The 17,596-nt window shown below is 45.2% G+C and overlaps 2 protein-coding genes across 2 annotated transcripts; both read left to right on the top strand.

The window, feature by feature from the left end:
* The first annotated feature begins 20 nt into the window (after positions 1-20).
* On the top strand, positions 21-3,189 carry LOC311505008 (enhancer of rudimentary homolog). Its single transcript, XM_084568390.1, has 4 exons — positions 21-156; positions 1,005-1,092; positions 1,538-1,658; positions 2,880-3,189. Exons 1-4 carry the CDS (start codon positions 154-156, stop codon positions 2,980-2,982), a joined length of 315 nt encoding a protein of 104 aa, XP_084424516.1. The 5' UTR covers positions 21-153; the 3' UTR covers positions 2,983-3,189.
* A 4,323-nt stretch (positions 3,190-7,512) lies between these two features.
* On the top strand, positions 7,513-16,636 carry LOC311505995 (BRD4-interacting chromatin-remodeling complex-associated protein). Its single transcript, XM_084569859.1, has 12 exons — positions 7,513-7,556; positions 7,636-7,678; positions 7,883-7,948; positions 8,150-9,688; positions 9,937-10,170; positions 10,642-11,314; positions 11,404-11,570; positions 12,073-12,134; positions 12,571-12,719; positions 13,486-13,580; positions 13,702-13,804; positions 15,564-16,636. The coding sequence occupies exons 1-12, from the start codon at positions 7,516-7,518 to the stop codon at positions 16,295-16,297; spliced, it is 3,906 nt and encodes a 1,301-aa protein (XP_084425985.1). The 5' UTR covers positions 7,513-7,515; the 3' UTR covers positions 16,298-16,636.
* The last annotated feature ends 960 nt before the right edge of the window (positions 16,637-17,596 follow it).

Genomic DNA, 17,596 nt, shown 5'->3' with positions numbered 1-17,596 from the left:
TTAAAAAATAGCCTCAAGAAACAGAACCGTTAGAAATTAGCGCAAGATAGGTTTAGCTAGCAAGTTGTACTTCCGGTGTCAGAGTTCATCTCGTTCAGAAGACACAAGGATCCAAGAAAATCGACAGTAACCGACAAAAAAACGACAGAAAGCATGGTCAGTACATGGTTTATGTAATCTTTGCAGTACGTATTTTCTGCATTTTTCCATAAACCAACACCAGCGTATCTGTTTTAACGTGTTATTTTAGGACAACGGGTGTTTTGCCAGAGATACAAGCTAATGTGCTAGCGTTAGCATGAATGTGGGGGACGTTTGGCAGATGAGCAGCTGCGACAAAACCCCACTGACAAATAAAAGCACATATTCGCCGTGTACCAACACCACGCTTATGGCAGAAAGCAGTGTCCGTATATTTATTTGTCATTCAAATCTACTTCGTTATTGCATTAGGCAATTGTTAGCTAACACGTCTTGCTAACATCAGGGGTGGAAGAATTAGCTCTGTATACGTATTTCTGTTTGGTCTCCATTCATAAAGATTTTCTTTAGCTTTTAAATATAGAAACTGCTGTATTTATGTCAGTGATTTGGGGAATAATATTGCTGTAGTTTAAAGCTGCTTGTTAACACCACAAGTATCGACATTTCCACCTTAAATCGATGCAGAAAATTCAGGAAAAATAAGTGTTTGATGCTCAAAATCCACAATCTGAAAAGGAACGAAGCCTAAACCTGTGCAACACTTAATAAATAGATATTTTGAAGATATTATTACCATTTTGTGGCTAACTAACCACAAAAAGTGAAAGCAATGCCTCTTAACTGGCTATAACAGGCTTAACAGCCCAAACTAAACAAATATTCACAGATAAAAAATGATCCACATTTTACCTGCATGATAAACTGATTACCACAGCAGGACTAGGTGTATTTGGCTAAAGCAGGTCAGGGTTTCAAATACAGAAATGAATGGTTTTATCACTATGATTATCTCATTTCAGTCTCACACCATCCTGCTGGTGCAGCCCACCAAGAGGCCAGAGGGAAGGACGTACGCTGATTATGAATCAGTCAACGAGTGTATGGAGGGTAAGACGACGCTGCTTTTGTGTGCTCCTGTAGTCGCATTGAATTACATGCAGGTTTTTGTCTACTTGTCCACTTCTACAACACAAACAAGAGTCCCTGTTACATGCAGTCTTTCTAAGTTGAACCGCTTAATGTGTCTGAGGAGTACCGGTTGATATTCACAGATGACGGTATAATAAAGTCACTCATTAACTGCTCCAATGTACCAATCAATAAATAACCACGTGGTAATAATCTCCATTTTTCACAAATATTGCCAGTTTGGTATTAATTGAAATGTTAATACTCGTCATATCTGTTGCCGTGTTCCTGATCATAGATCCGTCAGATATTTAAGTGACAGTATGCAGTGCTTCCTCCGTAATAAATATACTGTAGACGGATGGGTTAACATGTTTTACAATGAGGAGTTTACCACACTGTGTTTTCTGTCGTCTGTCTGCAGGTGTGTGCAAGATGTACGAGGAGCATCTAAAGAGGATGAACCCCAACAGTCCGTCGATAACTTACGACATCAGCCAGCTGTTTGACTTCATCGACGACCTGGCGGACCTCAGCTGTTTGGTGTAAGTTTGACTGCTGGTTATATACAGGCCTGCAGTAAATGGCATTACAAATATTTAATATCAGGAGGCAACCCTCAGTCGGGACTTTTCGGCCAATAGATGATGCATTTAGATCACAGCTCCAGTTTCATACAGCGGCTCGGTAGATGATCGAACTTCAGCTTAACTCGGTCTTCACAGACTCTTCAGCAAGCATGCATTTTCCTGTTTCACATAGTAATTATTGAAAGTTTAGTTTTTTTGGGGGGGGATGACCAAGCAACATATTTCTTCTCCATTTTTGGAGAAAATATGCACATATCTCTTTGATTCAGACGACATCTGGTTCTCACTGGGAACAAGTATTTTAGACTGTAAACCAACCTATTTTTGGTAGAAGTCCCTACATTCTTGTTCACAAACGAGAACCAAACCAGTCCTCTGGTTTGAAAAGCTCTAAATCTGAACTGATTGTAACAACATGCACTTTCCCAGATGTTAAGATGGGGTCTATCATCACTAAATATCACGTCTGTCACAGCACAACAATCAAAAACAGTTTTCATCCAGGCATAAAAAACTAAGCAATTTGAGAAGATGTTGTCTCACTGACTGTTCATCTCTCCACTTCTATTTTGAGGGTTTCCTGTATTGTGAGAAATCCTAAAGCAGTTAGAGGAGAAGTAGATGTGCGTGTTAAAATCCCCCAACAGCGTTAATCAGAAGCACACGTTGTAAACTTGTATTACTCATCAAGCAACGCCGCAGGAACATCTTCAGTGGTTTCATAACACACTTTGATTTGACATCAAGTTTATAGACACGAGTTTACCTTTAAAAGATTATTTGCTTCCATGTATTCTAGGGCATCTGGCTGAAATGGGCAAATCTGACAATCTATGCATTTTATTAATATTGTCTAAGCTTAATCCAGTTGTTCAGATTAATAGTTAAAATTACACTGAGTGCAGAGAGCCAGCTGCAAAGAACCTGTAAAAGCAGATGGTTTCAAATTGGAGGTTCAAGTCTATACATGCAAGCAGCCACTCTGCCCGAGAGCCCTTGAGCTTAACACAGTCCCTGCCAGCTGCCACGGTGCTCCTGAGAGTAAACTGTGAGAAAGTCACGGTTTGCGAGTGTCTCATGTTTTACATTAAAGCGCCTCATTAGGAAAAGTGAGCGTCCCGGGGCGGGCAGACCAATTAAAGCTGACTCTGAGTGTAACTTCCTGTGCCGCCTCAGGTATCGCGCCGACACACAGTCATACCAGCCGTACAACAAGGACTGGATAAAGGAGAAGATCTACGTGCTGCTGCGTCGTCAGGCCCAGCAGGCGGCGAAGTGACGCTCCCGAGGAGGCGGGACAGCGAGCGAAGGGCAGGGGGTCGGGATTAAGTTCTTTTTCTTCTTATTTGTAACTTGTGTTTAAAAGTTTTTGAGTGACTTGTTCTGAGAAGTTTTTGACTTTTTTTTCTCATGCATGGGGGGAGGAGTGTTTTGTATTTTTAATGTTTGACTTATTAATAAAGATTACCTTTAAATACAAAGGTTATTTCTGTCTTGTGGCCTCGTCTTTTACCCACTTCCCTTAATTTTCTCCTTTCCTTTTAGTCTTATTCCTCTCTGCGGTTGTTGTCATACATTTTTCTACCTTTCGCTTTTACATATTCGTCAACCGGTCAGATGCTGACTGCAGTAAAGTGCTGCTGAAGATTATAATTTATCTTTCAATCTTGCGCGTCGTGGTTTTCAACAATACGGTGAAAAATAAGCAGAATAAATGTGTTTTTTCCTCTTTTCACTCTCTTTTAAAATGGATGCACATCAAAAATGAAAGATTTTTTTCCTGTCTTGCCTCCTTTTTTGTTCTTTTTCAGTTTTACATCAAATCATTCTCATTATTAGTCAACCAGCTGACAACTTCCCTGATTAATCAGTTAATATCTGAAAATAATGAAGATTTAGTATTTTAACAGACCAAATAAAGTCACTTTAAGATCCCAAGATACAGATAAAACCACCACATTTGATATTTGGCTTAACTGATTGATCGATTATGTTAGTTTAGACTTTATTGATCCTCGGTGGAAAGTGCTTGGTCACAGTAGCTCAGCTGCACATAATAAACTCTGGAAAACCACTAGTAACAAGAGAAACAGGTAGAAATAAAAAAAATACTATAGAAGTAAATATATACCTACAAGTTGGGTAAATATAAGCTGCAATAATATGGATGGAGGAGAATTAACAAGAATTTAGCTCTTGGTTTGAGCTTTGAGTTTTTTTGGGTATTTTTAATGTTGTCTTCACTCAAAATCATCATCTGGATGTCAGTTTTCTCTATAATTATCTCCTTTTCCACTCATTATAGTAGGAAAAAAGTTAGGAAATATTAGTTTGCTGTTTAATTGACTTATAAAATAGACAAAGAACTAATTCCTTTATTGACTTCTGTCCTTACTTTGGGTCATTTTGTTTAAATATTCCCCTCTTTTGACATTTCTGTCATTTTTTTTTTGTTGGTATTTTCTACACAGCTTGATGGTTTTAAATTACATCCATTTGCTTCCACACTCTAGACTCTAACACATATAACAGATTTTTCTTTCACACCTTCCCTCTTCCTAAACAGCATATAAACTGGATTGCAATTTACTTTAATTCCCTCTTCTTTTTTTTTTTTTTGGCACAGTAGCAAATAGCCTGAGTGTCCAAATATTGATTTCACTTTCCCACGCTATTGTGCCTGGGAAAGTAAAAAAAAAAATCTGCTCTTAAGTGAATAAAAAAAAAAAAAAAATCAATTAAATGCAACGTGGAGGAAAGCGCGGGGACATTTGAAGCGTGCGCCCGGCTGACGGAGCGCAGGAGGCGGCCCAGGGTCTGGATGCTGGGTCCTCGCCTCTTCTTCTTCTTCTTCTCCTCCTTGTAATTTCTCCACCTTTGTGTTGTGATCGGCTCTCCCAGTCTTGTTTCTCACACCCACTCCCCCCCTATACCCACCCCCTCCTCCATCCATCCCACCCTACCCTACCCTACCCTACCCCATCCACCACCACCCCACCTCCGCACCCCCACACACCCCCCCTCTCCTCCTTTTAGCATCTGAAAAGACCACTGAGTGAGAATCGATGGCGCAGAGGCCCGCTTGACAGGACAATAAACCACAAAGAAGGGGTGAGTTTTTTTTTCCTCCGTCCTCCTCCTCTGCTGCTGCTGCTGCTTGTTTCTTTTTTCTTTTTCTTTGCGGAATTACTCTAATGGCACAACGATGAGGAGGATGTCTCGGGGCTGGCTGCGTGGAAATGATATTTGACACAAGGCATCTTTTGTTACCGCGATATGATTTACAGCAGGCGTCAGCTGCCGTGGTCCCACTCCAGAAATAACAAGAATTAAAAAAAAAAGAAAAGAAAAATAGGGGAAAATGAGAGGAATCGGGAGCAAAGCAGCAGCATCCTGCATCCGTTTTTTTTTTTTTTTTTGTGGAAGGGGGGGACATTAATTTCTCATGAACACACATTCACCTTACGTAACCTATAAACGCGTCCCGGTGCTGTTATTGCGAGAGAATATCATGCACTTGCCTCTGCAGGTTTGGACGCCTGGATTTCATTGGGCGATGCGGAACCTTCCTTGAGGGATGTTAATGCGGCTATCTTGTAAACAAAAATATGTAAGAGCGGGATCGGATCAGAGAGAGGGAGGCTTGCCTTGGTTTTGCTTTTTTTTTTTGTTGTTTTTTATTTAAAAGGACCTCCCCTGGAAACTGAGCGCAAACCTGTGCGTAATGTTATAATCGCGCCGAGCTGTTCCACATTGCTTCCCCTTCTTCTTCTGTGTTTTTTTTTTTTTTTTTCCCTCTTACCCCCTCCTCAGCCATGAGGAGAGGACAAGTCTCAATCCAAAGGCGCAGGGGGAGCCGTCTATTTACAGCCGAGGCGTTTAGATCTGCCTCTCATGTCTGTGCCACAACAATAGCTTCCATTTTCCTCATCAGCCTCGGGCATAATCGATTGCCCACCAAAAAAAAAAAAATAATAATAATAAATGATGCTATTATTGGGTTTTAGTCCCCACATGTCTGCACACAAACAGCTGAGGAGAAACTGATGAATCATATTATTGATCTTATGTCTCACCACTGAGATGAGGATGTGTTTTTTTTTATTTTTTATTTTTTTGGCTGCTGGTAACCTCAAGTGACCTGACCGGCGTGTGGTGTGTTTGCGTTACCCCCCACCTCCTTCTTCTTCTTTCTCTTCGCATGCAGCCTCTCCGCCGGCTTCCTGCACCGTGAGACGCAGCGATGCCCCAGCAGAGGGAGGCGTCTTCTCCGCCGTCCCCCCGCCGCCTCGGCCTCCTGGCACCGTCCGCCCGCCTCCAGAAGCCACCGAAGCCCGGCCACGGCTTCCCATGAGGCGACCACCAGAACTCAGCTCGACCGCTCTGTATGGGGCCTCTCACATATGAAGTAGGTGCCCGTCGTGGCCTGTCCGAACACACTGGAGGTGGTTATAGTTAATCAGGCTGAAATGATCCATGACTTTAAAGCAAATAATCAGCAAATGGTTGAAAACTTAACATTATGAGCCTTATTTTAAAGGATGTCAAGGCAAAAAAAGGCTGAAAACATATGCAACAGCCTATTTTATTGCAGTTTCCTGCCTCTAAAATCTGCAATTTACTGTTTTCTCTTATTTATATAATTGTAAATCGGCTTAAATGTTTGATTTATGTTTTAAATTGTAGTTTTACTGCATCATGTTACACAAAAATACACACAAAAGGGTAAATTGTAGCAGCAGATGTTGACAATGTGAATTAATTAAGCAAAAGACTTAAAGAACGTGTGTGTGGATATTACGAGCTTTAGGAAGAGGAGAATCCTCCTAAATTCGGAAAGCATCGGTTAAAGATGAGGCTGGCGTGGCGTGTCTCGGTTAAAACTTCTGCAGCGGTTTGCTGAATAAGCTTGAGTCTGTGTTTGCAACCCCCAAAAGAAAAAGTCTGACGTACTGTGTCAGTGAGGTTCAGTTTCTGACTCATACTGGGACAAAGATTTTCGAGGTATTTCTCAGCAACCTTAGTCTGAAGACCAGCATCCGCTCGTAGGTGAAAACAGACAAGATCGGTCGATAATAAAAGTCCTTCCAGTTGTTCATTTCTTCAACAAAAACCGCAGCAAAAACGACTCGTTTGTGACGTACTTTTAGATAAAAAACACACGTTTAATCCAAGGTCCAACCCGTTGACTTTCACCATCTTTACAGTAACAACGCTTTTAGTAAAAGTTTTTGCCTGGAAACCAGCCCGACGTAAACAAATGCGGTGATTGATTGGTTGTAGGACTATCTAACTGCTTGCAGAGATATTTTTTCTCTTTCTGGGTTGAAACGCGACACATAATGAATCCGAATGGTGTCTTACCAGGCTCATATCCTAAAAAGAAATGAGTCTAGCTCTGCCAGGGTAGAGCAAAATGTCCCATGTTCAGATGTAGACACAGCCGGCTTGTCATTCTCATTACCGTCTTTATGTTTCTGGAACAAAAAAGGACATACCAACAAAAAATCATCTGCAAATTACAGCTGAAAGAACCTACTAGCATGCAGGCTGCAGGTGACATTTGTAAAAAGTCAGATAACATCATGAGGTGATATCTTTTGTGTTCTTATCAGAAGGAACGCAGCATCTAAATCATCCCATTAACGAAGATAAAAACTGTATTTTAGTGAGCAAGTGAGTAGCTGCAGGAATTGTGACACCAACGCCAGGCGAGCGGGACAGACAGCTAAATGCTAAAATAATAATAAAGTGTAGATACTGAGTGTTTAATCTTTCTAAAGCTCGTGCTTCTTTTTCTTCTTCAGTTGACATGGAGGATGAAGATGGGACTTGTCTACTTGATGTTTTGTGGTGAGTTTCCACTTCTTATTCGCCTCAGTGTTCAACGTCCTGTTCGGGAACTGATTTTGGTTGTTCGTCCTCTTCGCAGTGACCCCCAAGCCCTGAACGACTTCCTTCATGGGACCAATGAGGTAACGAAAGCGTCTCAAACAATAAATAAACAAAGCAAATGATGAGCTTGAGCTGGAAGTATTTCTTGGCACGCTGTCTTGAGAGTCGTGTGGAGGTGTGCTGACAAGTGTGAAAGAGAGTTGTAGCGTTTAGAGTTGTGGGTTTCATTTCTCACCGCTGTTGCTCGAGCCCCAACCTAAAATCGTCTGATTTCATCCCACCAGCTGCAGACTGAAGACCTGCTCATTAACTCCTCCTCTGGGGAGCCCTCCCTCTTCACAGATGCCCCGGTGAGTGTCTGGATCCACAGCCAGCAGCGTCACAACAACCAACATTTTCCCCCCGGAGAACCATGTTTTTCTCTCCTCCTGTGCCTGAATGGGTTTTTCCTGTTAACTCCCGCTAATCACACAATTCTCCCCCATTTTCACTCGGACTCCTCTCTCTGTCGTCTGCACCTCTCTTTCTGTCTCCCACTGTTCTTCCTCCAGAGTCCCGTCTCCCTGCTGGGAGATGGCAGCGACTCCCCAGACACGCCTCCACCTGGGTGTGTGGATCTGTCGTTCCTGGAGGAGGCCCTCCTGTCATCTCCGGAGGGCGGAGAAGACCCCCAGGCGGTGCAGTGTGGGCCACCTGCGGAGGCCGACTGTGAGGCGAAGAAGGGAGAAGTGGAGGAAGCGGCGGAGGCGGAGGTGGCTTGTGACATCCTCCAGCAGAGTCTGCAGGAGGCTGAGATCACGGAGCAGACCATGGCTCTGGAAGCAGGTCTGACACAAGTAGGGGACAGCCTGTCTCTGTACTCCCCTGCTCCTCTCCTCTCTCCCCCCACTATACCCTTCGTACACAAGTCTGTGACCTTGCCCCTCACCCCCACGTTGCCCAGAGACACCCAGGCAGCCGTGGAGCCTCCCCAGCCCTCCCTACTGGCTGTCGGGCCAGGGTGTCCTTCTCTGAAACCTGCTGCTCCTCCTCAGCTGATGGGGCTACTGCCTGGAAATGTGTTCCCTGCTCCTTCTCCAGAGACCTCCTTCTCTCTGAGTCCTGCCCAGGCCTCCAGTATGATCATCCACAAGGCTGTTCCCAGTGTCACCAGTCGCCCCCTCATCACCCCCACGCTGAGAGCAGCGGCAGCAGCACCAGGCATCGTCCTGCAGCGTGCCCCCCTCCCCATCCAACCCAAGCTGCCCATCAGCATCCAGCCCAGACTGGTTCATATTAGCCCCAAGCCTTCCGGGCAGAAACCCACTCCTGGTCTTACGTTCGTCCCTGGGTCTGCCTCGCCAAATATTTTACTGTCCCATGCTCCGGGCCAAAAGACAGTAGCTCCGCCGCCGCAGCCCAGCCAGCAGCTCCACAAACAAGTCAGCCTGCAGCTGGTCAACCAGGGCGGCTCCTTTGTGCTCCAGCCTCAGGGACTCTTCCAAGGCCAAAACCAGTTCCTTCTTCCAGGCCAGTGCCCTGTTACAATTTCACAGCCTGCTAGTGCAGCTCGACCACTGCTGACCTCCAGTCACCAAGGCCCGTCAGTTCACACCATGACATCCTCCACTGGGCAGCTTGTGGACGGCTCTCAGATCCTAACCATGCCCCAAAGACAGCTGAACTTCAGCCCCGTCTTCACCACCCCTACAGGGCAGCTAGCGCTCCGCCAGGCCACTGTGCTTTCAGGACCTTTGCAGCTGCAGTCAGCGCCCGCTACTGTCTTCCAGATGCCAGCACAGCTGGCTGGAACCTACACTCCAGGAGGGCAGGGGCAGCGTACCACCCTGGTCCACAGTCCCGCTCTTGGAAACCACATTACCTTGATCAACAGTTCAGGGGTGCTCCCCCCGGATCTCACTTCCATCTCGATCGTGAACGGCCCCTCGGTGGTTCAGGGGCTGCCTTTCGCTGCCCAGGCCCCGGCTCCTCAGACGGGAGTGGCAGAAGGACAGCTGAGCCTCCAGCAGGCCTCTGTGGTGCTGCTGCCCGAGAGAGCTGTTCAAGAAGAGAGGACCAGCTCAGAGGAGACTTTCCACCAACTACCACAGGTGAGCTATCTCTGCAGTGTCAGGACATCTGCATGACAGATGAGAGCATAAATATTCTACATTTTGAGTTGGTACACAGGAGATATGCAGGAAGTTATACTGAGTAACAGCCTCTTTACTGTCATGTCATGCATGTGTCATGATGTCTGCCAACCTTTGAGTGGAGGCTCATTTTCAGATCTGCTCTTCAACTTTACTACCACATACCGACAACACAACTTGAAACCATCTCTCTGCTCCGTCCGCAGCCCTACGGACACGTTCTCCAGCACGTCTCGGTGCAGCCCCCCTCTGCAGCCCTGCAGGCCTCGCCTCCTCCTGTCCTCACGGTCCTGCAGCCCCCTCCCGAACCGCCTCTGGCCTCCGATCCAGCTGTGGAGTTGCCCAAACTTCTGATGCCCCCGGCCGACATGACGCAAGTCGTGGAAGAAGTGACCCACTCGATGAGTCAGAACCAGGCCTTTATGCAACATCTGCAACAGGTCAGAGTTAGTTAGTCTAGTGAGAAGCAAAGAATACTTGTGTCGATTTATGTGCATAAAAGAGCAAATTAACATGATTAAATCTTCACTTTATATAGATCTACCTGAAAGAAAGTCAGTTGAAAATAAGGAAGGTTCCCTTAAATTGTCTGCAGGAGGGAAAATTATGAGACAATATTTCATCTCGGTAATTTTGCAAACAATTTTGTAATAAGCTGCATGGCCGTGCAAGAAAGTCTACCAGAAAAAAAGTATATTTAAAGTGTAATATTCACAGTTTTTAACAAGAAGTTAAAGGCTGTAAGCTTATTAAAATACAATTAAAAGGTAAATAAAATCAATTAAAGTGGATTCAAGTAAAACAAATTAAAATAATCTTGGAGCTTTAGTGTAGTTACAGTTCAAGAATCCTCCAAAATCAGTCAAGAAGCTTAAAGTATTTTCTTCTTTTTATCTTCGTTTCTACCACAGCAAGCACTTAGTTCTCCCCTCTCATCTGATCTGTTGGCTGGTTCGCTGCCGGTGGTTCCCATGGAGTCGCTCGCCTCCCCGGTCCCTGACGACAGAGACAACCAGCCTCAGACTCATCCGGTCTCCGGTCAGGACACGCGCACCCTGATGTCAGACCAGTGTCTCGAGGTTTCTCCTCTTCACTCGGACGCCGAGGACACAGCAGCGATCTGCTCCCCCGCTCAGATTCAGGACACTGGGAGACCAGCTCCGGCAGCTTTCTCTCCTCCGGCCGGGCCTCAGACGGCTCTGCCTGGAGCTGAGAGTTCAAGGGCGGCGGCCTCTCATCCCCACATCGAGCCGCAAGTCCAGTACCAGGTCCCACATCAGCTCCAGGTCCCGCAGGCCTTGTTTGCCCAGAACCCCGTGCAGATCCAGTCATCTGTTCCCCAGTCTCCGCCCCAGGCCCAGGCCTTGGTTCCTCAACCCCAGGTTCAGGCCTCGGTTTCCCAGGTTCAGGTCCAGCTTTCTGTTTCCCAGCCTCAGTCCTCCGTACATACTTCAGTCCACAGCAGCCCACCCCCTCTGCCTGTCAGCGTCTCCGTGCCTCAGCAGCGGCCTGCTCCCACGGCTGCATCCACTATCCTCCCCAAAGGAGGAGACGACTCTGCTGTCCAACAGCACACACAAAACAGTGAGTTTAAATAAACGCTAAATAATAATAATGTTAACTGCTGTGCCTCGTCGTCATCACACTTCTCTCATCATCGTTTCCTCTATCAGAGCCGACAGCTGCCTTGGCCGTGGAGAGTAAAGCGTTTACTCTCGATGTCCATCCACCCTCTCCTGCACCCCAGACAGTCCAAGTTCACGGGCCCCCACCTCCTATGGAGTGTCCCCCCATCCAGACTAGCCAGCAGAGCAGCACTTCAAGTCCAGATCATTTAAGAGTAAGAAGAAAATCTGAATATTCACACATTTATAAATTCTTTTATATCTAATCGGCGCTGATGCCTCACGGCAAGAAGGTTCTGGGTTCGAATCCGTCCAAAGACATGCTGGTTAGGTTCATTGGTGATTCTAAATTGGCCGTAGGTGTGAGTGTGAATGGTTGTCTGTCTCTCTGTGTTAGCCCTGTGATAGACTGGAGACCTGTCCAGGGTGTACCCCGCCTCTCACCCAATGACATAGGGATAGGCTCCAGCCCCGACCCTGAATGAATGATTATGATTATAAAAAAACTGTATTTTTATGGTGAGAATTTTCTAATTTCTGTAATCAGTCGACATTATTTCCTCTCTGGACTGAGACTGAAATGGCTCCAGTCTGAGAAATAACAAAAAAAAAGAAAGAAATGATGATTTGTTAAAGGTCAGCAAACTTCTTATTATAATTAATGGCTTCAAAATGCTGCGTCCCTTGAACTCATCCAAAGTGTTGTGTGTCTGCCAGCTGGCAGGTCCTCCAGAGCCGCAGAGGGAGGAGAGGCTCACACCAGCAATGCGCAGGCACAGGTAAGAGAGCGACGACGACTAACGTCCCGTTCAGTGCTGCAGAAACTCCCCACCACGTAGAAACCTTCAGTCACATTTAGAAGGTTATTTATAGACTCAGAATCATGTTTTATTTCACGAGGAACGACAAGAAGTTGGATGATATGAAGGTTAAAAAAACTACTAAACAAAAAGCTTAGATGCATGTTGTTTGTTGGACTGAAAACAGTGTGCAGCACATGCTGACTTAACAAGTATCTGCCCTTTCAGTTCTAGTGGTTCTGCTAGACCATGATCTCCTGTCTTATAGAAGATCAAAACATCATTTTAAAGCATCTCTTATTATTTTACAATTTGATGAGATTCAAGTTTGAATCTCCAGGTTTTTATTTTGGCTCTATTCAGGAAAATGTAATAGACTGTACCTCGTGTTGTAAGCTTTCACTGCGTCCTCCAGATTCCAGCAGCAGCTCTGTTTGGATCACGGAGCGGTGCAGAACCCGTTCACCGGCCCGGCCTTCTCCACGCTGAAGAACGCCGTCAGACGCCTGCTGCCTTATCACACCTGCGCAGGTCACCTGCCCACTCAGGATGACTTCAATTTAGGTGGGCGAGACTTTGATCCTTCTCTGTAGATGTCCCTGTCTACAACAAGATCATATGCTGTACATTTACAAACCTAAAAAAACAAAACACTCTCGTTTATCTGTGACTTTGAGGGGAGGGGCCTCTGTGGATCATCCCACAGATACTTGATCAGTTTAGGATCTAGTGAATTTGAAGGCCAGGTCAACACCTTGTGCTGTTCTTTTTTTTAGTTGTTCCTAAAGTGTTTTTGTGTGTGTGTGTCTGTGTCAGGCTGCATCCTGCTGGGGATGGCTGCTGCCATCAAGGAGTGTCATTGCTATGGGGTGGGGGTGTCTGGTCTGGTCTAGGTGGATGTCTAAGTCCCAGCAGAACATTGAATTGTCACAAGATGGTCAATGTTATTTACTTCTCCTGTCAGTGGTCATAATGTTGTGGCCGATCTGTGTATATCTTTGGACCCTCCTTATTATATTCATGTTACGGTTTTATAATGATTACGGTCTTGGAACAACAAGGATGTCATCCTGGGATCCATTGTTGTTGCCATGGCAACTCATGAAGTTTTGGCCTCGCGTCGTTTCTGTATTTGATTTCTTTCCTGCATGTGTTGACGAATCGGATTTGACAAAGATGTTACTTTGCTAAAACCGGCTGACGTCGGTTAAGTGCGGTGACTTTGTTCGACCTCTGTTCTTAGTGACGTTTGGCTGCTGAGGTCAAATATCAACACTTCTACACATAATGAGTATATAATACCTGAGTGTGATGACGTTCCTCTCCACAGTGGACCAGGAGTTTGACACTGTGTCCGGGTTCCTGCTGAAGCGCACCAAGGACATGGTCAACAAATACAGGCAGCTACTGGTTAGAGAAGCGCAGGTGAGACACAGCGCACCGCCCTCACGCTCTATACAAGACCTTAAACTATAAAACATCAACAGCATCACCTGCTCACGGTCTGGAGGTCTGTGTTTGATGGGATGTGAACTGGTTTCCACAGCAGGAGAGTCCGTCGGCGGAGATGGTGATGCTGGAGCGTCTCTTCCTCCAGGCCGAGCGGTACACTTTAGCGGAGGACAGACGGCGAGCTCGCAGAGACCCAGGTCAGTGTCCCAGCAGGAGAAACCCAACCTGTCACCATCATTGTTACCTGTGTATCCATGTCCATGCATCATCCAAAAAGCCAGGTCCCAATCCCAGCACTGACATAAAATCTGGACCGACAGGGAAAAAGCAAATTCGTGACACTTTTAACTTTTATTTTTTTATTTTTTAACAGACTAATCCAGCAGCGCCTCAGAGCAGCTCCCAGGTGTGAACGTGTTATTAAGCCGTGTGAATGAGGAGCAGGGTCGTGCTGAGAAAGACTCAGGCGCTATGACAGAAATAAAAATTACATGTGAGAGGTTAAGAGCAAATTAAAGAAGCTGGGTTGTTATGTTAATTAAAAAGTTGGGGAGGAGGGGGGTGAAGGCTGGCGAACGCTGGCGAACGCTGTTAAATGTCAGCCCCCGGCTGATGTTGGACTCTTGGACCGTTCTTTTTTTTTTCTTTTTCCTTCTGCGGTCTCAAATTAGAACAGACGCTGTAATTATTAAAATAAAAAGCTTGCCTTGATTAATTCATTCTACAACAGCTCACATTAATAAACGCTGCTGCTAAAGGTCTAATTCTCGCTTGTAGTATTAGGTAGTAGGTCAGCCGTCACACTGGAAATAGAACATTAAAAACAAACTGGAATTAATTTTTTTCCAGATATGATTAATTCCAATAATAAACAAATATATTTGTCATGTTAAAAATATTTCTCGTATTTTACTTTATTTTTAGAAATTAGTTCCAGTATATGAGGTTAATTAATTATAAGGGAAATAAATAAATAATCAAGGAATAAAATAAGACAACACTAATTCATCTACACTTTACTGGTACTGCAAAAGAATAAATAAATAAATAATAATAATAATAAATTATTAAATCCATCATGGCCTTTTTTCCCAGACCCCTGAGACAAAGTTCCAGCTGTAGAAAAAAAAACATCTGTCTATATTTTTGTGCGATTTAAAAAAAAAAAAATTACAGATTTTGTTCCAGATCATAAAATTAGTTTACCTCCTAAATAAAACTATAATATAATGAGTAAGTCATTAGCTAAGGTGGAAACCGATGCCTTTCAATTTGGCCGCTACATGTCCTTAATCGGAGCTAACTCCTCTCATGTGGGTTGCATTGTGGGTAATGTAGGCGGCAAATCTGGACAAGGAAAGGATAGATGGATTTTGTGACTTAAATTTCTTTTATTGTGTCAGTTTTGAGTTGGTACTGTGTCGACACAACAAGAACGTTTCTAGGAGAGATGTACATGGCTGGAACATCCTTGCTGTTGCCGTGGTGACTCATGGAGTTCAGCCACCCTCCTCCTCCTCCTCCTCGTAGCCCGGCATCGTTTCATGATTAGATTCCTCTCACTTTGTTGCATGTGTTGACAAATCAGATTAGATGTTATTATGATTGAGGAGTTTGCTAACCCGGCTAACATTAGTGACGATGTCGTTGTCATGGTGATGAGCTTCCACGTGGAGGGAGGGGTGTGCCGGTTTGGCTCTCGAGGTCAAATATCAACAGCTGCTTCGTTTGCGTTGACACTAGTTTGACACAAATATGAATATAAATGCATCATTTAACCAACTAAATCATAACAAACTGGTATTTTTAAAAAACAAAAAAATAATGGTTAAAGTGTGGCTGCATATATTTACCACTTAAAATTAACAAATTAACAAAATCATAACAACAAACATGCGGTAAATAATCTCCATTGTGACAAATTGAATGATGTTTCTCCTCCTTTCTTCCCTCCAGAGTCATTTATGACGGCCTTGGCTGCATCAGCATCTTCCCCTCACGGCGCCCACTCCTCTGGCCCCGCCCACCAGTGCTCCTCCGGCAGCCCCTCCTCTCCACCGGCCTGGACGCGGCTCTCCGACCGGCCTCCGGGACTGAAGACGTACCGCTCCAGCTCCCGCGGCGCCCTCAGACTCACCATCAAGCACGAGTCCGGCTCTCGGAAGGTGATCCACAACTCGGCGTGCGACCCGGGACTCAAGAGGGACCACACGGGGCAGCAGCTGACCAACGGCGGCGGAGCTGCGAACGAACGCCACGCCGAGGCCCCCAACGGAGCCCCCCAGCCTGACGTGGAGATGTCAAACGGAGCTCCGTCTGGTAACCCCGTGGAGAAGGTCCCACACACAGAAGAACCCGACTGCAAAATAAAAGCCCCAGATCCTCTTTCTATGCCAGAGCCGCAGGATGTTCGCTTGGAGTTGCCTCCCAGAGACGTCAGCGCCCCAAAACTGAAATGTTACCGGTTGGATGCGTCGCCCCGGCTGGAGCAGCAGCAGCAGCAGCAGCAGTTCAGCCCGGCGCCTCCACCCCTCCAAGAGGACAACATGCTCAGCGAACATCTACAGAGTGCCATCGACAGCATACTGGAGCTCCAGCGCCTGCAGGGCCCCTCTGCCGCCCCAGCCAGGGCCACGTCAGGCCCTTCACTGGACCAGGCTGTCACCAGCATCCTGGAGGGACACCTGTGAGGTAATCCGCCCCGACAGACGTCCCCCAGAAACAAAAACATCTCTCTGACGTGAAGGCGTAGACGGCTTATCGCCTGTTCCCAGAAGGGGTTCAGATTTTACTTTTAAAGAACTTGATTGTTTGAGGAGGAAAAAAAAAATTAAGAGGCACTATAAAGAGATGCATACCAGACAACAGCACTATCTATAGTCCCATAGATGTTAGATACTTCATTTTGATGTACGTTTGTGGAAAAAAAAAATCTATTTGAATAGGAGCTATATTGTTTCAGTGGTAGTCAAGTCATTCAGAGGTTTACGACACTGGTGTAACCTTCATCAGCATATAGTATATAAGTAATAGTGAGGATAACGAACACGTGGAGTAGACTTGAGATTATTCAATAGTTTTTTATAAGATTTCTTTGAGGGGAGAAAAAAAAATAATGTGAAGTTTCTTTTGCATAGTGCCAAGCTTCCAGGGTATTTATTTTTTTGATAATCTGTGCCAATTGTGTTATTTTTTTGCTTTGAAGGCAGCGAATGTGTGACGAACGAGTGTGTGTTTTTCATTTTAGTTTGGATGTGTGTGTGTGAACGACTTCCTGCGACGGGACTGAACAAACACACACATTTAAAAAAATAATAATAATAATAAAAAAAAGAGCCCGCAGGTTCCCATCATCGTCGTCATCATCATCATCTCGGCGTTAATGAATGAAACTCCAAAGAATTTGTGACTCGCTTCGTCCTGAATACACCAGCAAACGTCCGTGTTGTGTCTCATCCTGCAGAACTGGAGCGGGTCCTCGTCCAACCCGGAAAAAAAAAACACATTAAGCAGTTGATTTATTTATTTATTTTGTTTTTGTTTTAAAGTCTGGACCCTTGCCGTCACTCTAACTGTGAAATATTTCTGTTTCCAGAGAATGATTGCCCACTCTGTGTGTATTAACATGCAAGCAATAATAAGTTAGGGTTGTTAGGAAGCACTGGTGGTGGTGGTGCAGGGAGGAAGAGGAGGAAGAGGAGGAAGAGGAGGAAAAGGAGGAAAAGGAGGTCTTGGCCTGCTGTTTAGCTCATCGCCGTCCTTGGATGATTGTTTTTCAGGATTGAGAGATGCTCGGTTAGTCATCGAAGCTCCGTGTAGTTTAGAGTTTCTGACGTGTTCGAAGGGCTTCGTGGTAACGGCGTCGATGACCATTAAAAAAAATAAAATAAATAAATGCGCAGTTCAGCGACAAAACTACATAACTCGAGCCTCTCTGCATCGTCGAACAGCCTTTGACCAAAAAACTAGAGGAATCATCCGCTTTTATT

The sequence above is a fragment of the Chelon labrosus genome (genome assembly GCF_963514085.1).
Source record: "Chelon labrosus genome assembly, chromosome: 20".
NCBI classification, from domain to species: Eukaryota; Metazoa; Chordata; class Actinopteri; order Mugiliformes; family Mugilidae; genus Chelon; species Chelon labrosus.
The sequence above is the reverse complement of the archived record's forward strand: the minus strand, read 5'-3'. Positions and strand labels throughout refer to the sequence as shown.